Raw genomic sequence first — 6,371 nt, 5'->3', positions numbered from 1 at the left:
CCTGTCCCCACATACTAAAACAAAGGCAAAAATGATTTAGGGAATCCCAATGCAATTGATCTCATTTTAACAAACAGAAATGTATTTTCCCTACTTTCACAAACTATAGTGCAATAATTGCTTCAAAGATGAAGTTATTTTGGAGTGAATAAGATGGTGAAAAATGAACTTATTTTTAGAACGGAGCATGTATTTGCTAAACAATCTAGAAATCATTATATTTTACAATGTAAAGAGTATAAATTAATACATTAATTGTTGGTACTCATCGTTAATATTTAGAACCCCAACTTCGTGAAAAAAAAAATTCGAGGGAAAAGGGCAGGAGCTCTGGCAATTTTAATTAAGGAGGGTTACAACACGCACTTTACAAAGATCGGGAGATCCTCAGGAAACAAGAGGAGGATACAAGAATTTTGAGGAAATTAATGTACTATTATTCTTTCTTATTTTTTATTTTACTTATTTTTATATTGCTTTGTGGATTGAGATCTACTATGCCTTGGCATGGTCAACAATAATCGGAGGTGTGATGTGGCGATTACGTAGATGTTGCTTTTGATATTTAGTTGATAAATCTATAGGATAGTTGCATTTTAGAAAGCTAAGTAATAAAATTGAAAATTGATAGAGAAAAGAATTGAGAAAAAACTAAGTGGTTGGAAAGATAAACATATGTCAATGGGTGGAAGATTGATTTTGATCAACTCCGTGTTAACTAGTGTAGTTATCTTTATGATTAGGTGATACCTGTGCTTTGCAACGGAGTGCATAGTAAATATTATAGAAATGATGACTGATGAAATATTGTGAAAACTAGGATGGAAGATAACAAGATTTTCTTAGCAGGAAGTATCTTAATAATTTCTGATAAGATAAATGTATTGGAACTCTTCTATTAAGGAGCAATATCCATCTTTGTATAATATGGTTCATCAAAAAAGTGCATCAATTACACTTGTAATGGGTTATGTGTTCCTTTGAATGTTTTTTTCCCAAACCATATTGCCGAGTTAGAACTTTGTTAATTGGCATAACTTGGTTGCTAGAAGTACATATTCATCTTAATGATGATAAGGACATATTTAGGTGGAACCTTCCTTGATATATATTTTTATTTGGTGTTGAGTTTTTTTAATGAGTTTATCAAAAGGAATAAATGTTGTAGAAATTAAGATTGCCTATCAAATTAAATATTTTTATGTGGTAAATATATTTGGTAGTGTTAACCAAAAATAATTTAGCAAACATGAATTAAGATGGTAGTAATATGCATGATGAAACAATCCAACATATATTCTTTGAATGTCATGTTACTAAGTTTCTATGGAGAACAAAATTTATCTTTTTTTATTGCAATGACCACATAGTTTATCCTATATGTTTCGGTATTGGCTAGTTGGTATTGACTAAAAAAACCAAGAAACATAATTTAATAATATTATCTGCGTTATGCTAGTCTTATTGAGTGTCATGTTGCTAAATTTCTATGGAGAATAATTTATTTATCTCTTTTGAATCGCAAAGACCGTATATCTTCCGGATGTTTGGGAATTAGCTAGCTAGTATTGACTAAAAAACCAAGAAACATATTTTAGTAGGGGCATTTGTATTATGTTGCCTTGTATGTGGTTTTTGATAAAACTTCAACTAAATCTTATATAGAGGTATTATTTAGAGCAACGTACTTGCTACAGTTACATAATTTTTAATGAAATATAAACTGCTAGGCAAATGTTGGACAGTTTCCCCTTAAAAAACATACTGATTATGATTTAGCACATTGAGACAGATGCTTACCACTAAAATAACAATTAGTTATAAATACGAGCACTCATATCAATCTACGACTTTAACTGAGGTGGACAGGTTTGAAAAACCAGGCCAACCTATGGCAGCATCATCATCATCATCGTCGTCACTACACTCCTTATTTCTTCGATAGCGGCCATTCGTCCTTTGGCCAAGCTTTCTCCCGCCACCACTTGAGCTCACCGCTGGCTGTGACTCCTAAATCCGGCCATCCGTCCTCTGGCCAAGCTTTCTCTCGCCACCACTTGAGCTCACCGCTGGCTGTGACTCCTAAATCCTTCTTACCATTTCAATCAATCTCATGCCGCCGTCCGCCCGTGACCCTCTTTCATACAGTCAAGTGTGTTGCTCTCCCTTTCCTCCATGTATGCAAGCGACAAATAAAGAAGAGCGAAGAGAGCAGGGTAGATAGAAAAAAGACGTAAAAAAACTGTAATTATTTCACAAATATTACAAATAACAAACTAAAATATACAAATTATTATTAACGTTCTCCATAATATTTATGGGTAGATGCACAATTTTGCATGTTGCCTTTATACATGCCTCACTGCCACCAAATCTACAATTGAAATCATCCACCCCGCTCGGCTTAACTAATGATATGCATAAGTATAACCATTAATTAAAAGGCAATATTGGCTTGATAGTTTCGTTTGTTGCTACAAGATTGAGAGAAGATTTACCTTAGACTTTTGCACGGACGCTTTCTAAATTACTAAATGGTTGTTTGCGAAAATTGTATAGAAAAAATATTTAACTTTTTAAAATTTAAAATAATTAATACTTAATTAATCATATAATATAATAATGTTTCTAAATCTTCGTCATTTCCTCACCTCTCAAATAAACCAGCCGAGCTGAGATGACAAGCCACAAGAGTAAGAGTGACGTGGCCACACCACGCGACGCTGCGCCACACAAAATCCCATCAAACGGGGCCTCTCTCTCTCTCTTCGTCCCCGTCCCGCTCCTCTCCGTCCTTTTCTGGACGGACTCGCCTCGGCGGCCGCAGCCAGCCACAGCCGCCGCTTACTTGAGATTGAGATTGTTGCCATCCCGTTGCCGATGGCGGCGATGCTCGCGCCGTCCGCGCTCCCGCCCCGAGGTTTACAGAGTAAGGCGGTAAATTTCTTGGCCGATTTGTTCTCTCTTCCACTTGTTGGATGCATCAGATCGAGAGGATTCAGTTCATTTGTCGAGGATATGGCATGGCACGGCAGCTTACTGTGTGATGCTTCCGCCCACTATAAATTTTGAGAGATTATATTTATTTTGACATAAAAAAATAGAGAGATTATTATTACGGGGAAGCCCAATGGATTGTAGTTGCTTCACTTCTCTTCGTCTTGTCGGCTTGTTTTGTTACTACCGTGGTAGAATCCAGTCACGGTTTTAGGGAGCATGCATGTATGGCCGGTAATTTTGCAGCCAGTAATTTGATTTTTTGAATTAATCTGTCTCTTGGGCTCATGGCAAGTATCTACCATGTTCTGACATGTAAAATCTACGTCAGTACTGTTCATCACTATGATATACTTACATTGCCAGATTGTATTTAATCAGGTTGGAAATGCGGAGTCGCAGTTGTTGCTACATGGAAAAGGTTGCATAGTGGCCGACGCAATGTAAGTGTTGCATTGGAATTTATTTCAAGGTTTTTTTTCTCTTACATGTATATAACCAGACAGCTTATTTGTTGTTTAAGGCTGTCAGAATATTTGCAGCAAAGAGTAATGAAAGGAGGAGGAAATCACAAAGTATATCTCAAGGTCCAACATTTATAAGTGAAGAAGCTTCTTCTTCAGGCAGTGGCGAAAACCCCACCACCAGCCTTGAGGTCAATGCCAATGATGTTACTACTGACGAGAAATTCACAGTTGCCCCAAGGAATGCGGTTCTTCAGGCTTGTACTCTCACATCTAGCTTACTCCTTGCAGGAGGTCTCGTTCTTCGTGAGGTAAACCTATCTGCTTAGCGATGGCAAAACAAGTGTTTTAAACAATAATTAAGCTATTGAGAATTCTGTGATAATAAGTTGAATGAGTAAATATAATTTCAACACACATCAGCGCAAAGCGAATACTTCAGTAATTATGGCGTTATCCTGAAAGCCTAATGATAATTTGTTTACAGGCATCACATTTTGCATCTTTGAATGGATGGCCGGTTGCTGACCCTATGAATTTGTCATGTATGCTTTCTTCTTATCTTTACAAATAAATGATGTGCCATGTAATAATGTTGAGTTACCTAAATGTATGTAAGACGATTTCTGTATTGTTTTTCTGCAGTCAATTTTGAGACCTGGCATCTTGAGTTGATTGCAGGACTTGTAATAATAATATCATCTAGCAGATATATTCTTCTACAGACATGGCCAGATTTCAGATATTCCAGTGAGACTGCAAATAGACAAGTATATACAACTTTACAATCAGTATTTCCTTTTTGTTTTATTTTCCTTCTCATGAAGGTCTGTCATTGGCAAATACAGTTTCTCAAGTAGCTGATGAATCTATGCTGTTGTCTGAATGAACATAATAACTTTTAGAGTACATTGTAACAATTGCATTACCTCACCAGTAAATGATGTACATTTTCACCTAGTCAATAAATGCTCTGCTCTTTTTATGAACTGAGTGGAACCAAGGTTCCAAAAACTGGAGTAGATCAGTAACTGGTCCAGAGCCAGGGACTTGTTAGGGGTTGTCTATTGGCTAGAAGCCTATAGATTCAAAACTTATATTTAAATAATTCCAACTGGTTGCTGGTCAAAATTTTGAACTTTTGGATTTGAACCCTTTTCCTGTAACTGGCCAGTTACTGGATTTAACCAGTGGCTGGTAATCTAGACAGACCAGTATTTAGAATGCTGAGTGCAACGAAAGATTTTACCAAGTCTGGCACATAATCGCAAAGTTCCCGGGTCGATGGGATCGAGGAATGGGGTCGAGGAATGTGGTACGCTACTTGCGAGAGGTTTTTACAAGGTGGGGACAAAAATGACCCCGCGTTCCCGGGACAGGGATGGCTGGCGTTCCCGGGTTGAGGAACGTTGCCACCAACCCTGTTTCCAAATATACAAAGTTGAGTTGCATAATTGCATTAGTTTCCCCTAATGCAAGTGTTTCCATTATATTGTAATATGTCATAGATCTTTATTTCAAGATGCAAAAAAGTACATTGTATCCAGTACTATCAGGTGTCTTTTCTTTATAATCATTTGAGACTTCGGCCCTAGAACACTTCAAATTCTTAGAGAGTGCAAGTTCCTTCACTACACTTCAACTCTTAATGGTTTCAATTTTTGTCAACTAGATCCTTACTTCACTGGAGACTTTCGATTATATCGTAGTTGCTTGTCTTCCTGGGATAAGCGAGGTAAATATATAAATTGTTTGAAGTCTTCTTTCTAGAATACTGGATCTATTCCGAAGAAAATGTTGATGTATAGTTTTTATATGTCAGGAGGTGCTGTTTCGAGGGGCATTGATGCCTATCTTTGGACTGAACTGGATAAGTGCCTTTGTAACTGGTGCCATTTTCGGTATTCTTCACTTGGGCAATGGCAGAAAATATTCATTTGCAATCTGGTAAGATATCTTCCTGTAATGTTTCATACATGTCTACAATGGGAAATAATTTAACACAGGAGCGATGATTTGGTTTTTGTGTATTTTAAAATGCGCTAGTTAACTCCCAAAGTTTTCCTGATATTTTGAGCTGTGGTGATTCATCAAGGTGATAAGCTTCAATGTGGTCTTACACTTGAATATTTTGTATTTCCAGGGCAACGTTTGTTGGCGTAGCATATGGTTTAGCTACCATAGCTTCTTCAAGCATCATAGTTCCAATGGCTTCTCACTCCATAAACAATATTATCGGAGGCCTAATTTGGCGCTTTACCAACAATACAGAAAGAGAATAGGTTTCTCCTTAGTATATTTGGAAATATATATTTTCAGTTTTAGGTGTTATTTGTTTTTTTGCTTTAGCATAGACCTTTTAGTTTGTCTATACTGGTTGTTTTTGTAACTTGTACTGCTAGGATGCTTGAAGAAATGTTTTGCCTTACTGTTCTTTAAGATCATTTGGGCACGATGTGTATTACAGATAACTATTTACATGTTGTGTTTCTTGCTTTTATAGCTGCGCTGGTATTGTATCTTATACCAAGTTTGAAATAAGTCACTGATAAAAAAAGATGGTATTGTCAGGTTTATATCTGTTGCTTCAACATAGCGAAGATAACAGCAGGAACAAAGACAATTCAGACAATAAGAAAACGAAGGTGGGATTGCACAGAAAAAGAATGCCTGTGCATTGTTCCTTAAACAAGATATGTGTCATGGACTTAATGAATTATTTGCAGCACTTCTCACAAACTGGAGGGAACCTGTGAATGTTGCAATAGCAGCATGCCACACTGCAGTAGTTGTTGCAACCTGTCAATGTCATTCTACAACTGTTACAAGACCATATGACAAAATCTATTGATACAGCGTTTTTTCTTAATGCCAAAAGACCAATGACATCTAAGTATTATGTTTCCAAAA

The 6,371-nt window shown here is 36.7% G+C and overlaps 1 protein-coding gene across 2 annotated transcripts; it reads left to right on the top strand.

The window, feature by feature from the left end:
* The first annotated feature begins 2,760 nt into the window (after positions 1-2,760).
* LOC127772583 (uncharacterized) lies at positions 2,761-5,985 on the top strand. Of its 2 annotated transcripts, none has more exons than XM_052298521.1 (8): positions 2,761-2,929; positions 3,379-3,440; positions 3,521-3,772; positions 3,949-4,006; positions 4,107-4,231; positions 5,134-5,196; positions 5,284-5,408; positions 5,605-5,985. In XM_052298521.1, the coding sequence occupies exons 1-8, from the start codon at positions 2,881-2,883 to the stop codon at positions 5,741-5,743; spliced, it is 873 nt and encodes a 290-aa protein (XP_052154481.1). In that variant the 5' UTR covers positions 2,761-2,880; the 3' UTR covers positions 5,744-5,985. The 2 variants fall into 2 exon arrangements, with proteins under 2 accessions (XP_052154481.1, XP_052154482.1); XM_052298522.1 differs by having other exon boundaries at positions 2,761-2,937; positions 3,529-3,772.
* Positions 5,986-6,371: the final 386 nt, after the last annotated feature.

This window comes from Oryza glaberrima, chromosome 5 (genome assembly GCF_000147395.1).
Source record: "Oryza glaberrima chromosome 5, OglaRS2, whole genome shotgun sequence".
Taxonomy (NCBI): Eukaryota; Viridiplantae; Streptophyta; class Magnoliopsida; order Poales; family Poaceae; genus Oryza; species Oryza glaberrima.
Note: the sequence above shows the minus strand (reverse complement) of the source record. Positions and strands in the feature narration are given on the sequence as shown.

Coding starts and splice junctions, on each gene's coding strand:
- LOC127772583 (XM_052298521.1), top strand. CDS start 2,881: ATGGCGGCGATGCTCGCGCCGTCCGCGCTCCCGCCCCGAGGTTTACAG. Junction 2,930..3,378: donor CCCGCCCCGAGGTTTACAGA/GTAAGGCGGTAA, acceptor GTATTTAATCAG/GTTGGAAATGCGGAGTCGCA. Junction 5,197..5,283: donor GTCTTCCTGGGATAAGCGAG/GTAAATATATAA, acceptor TTTATATGTCAG/GAGGTGCTGTTTCGAGGGGC.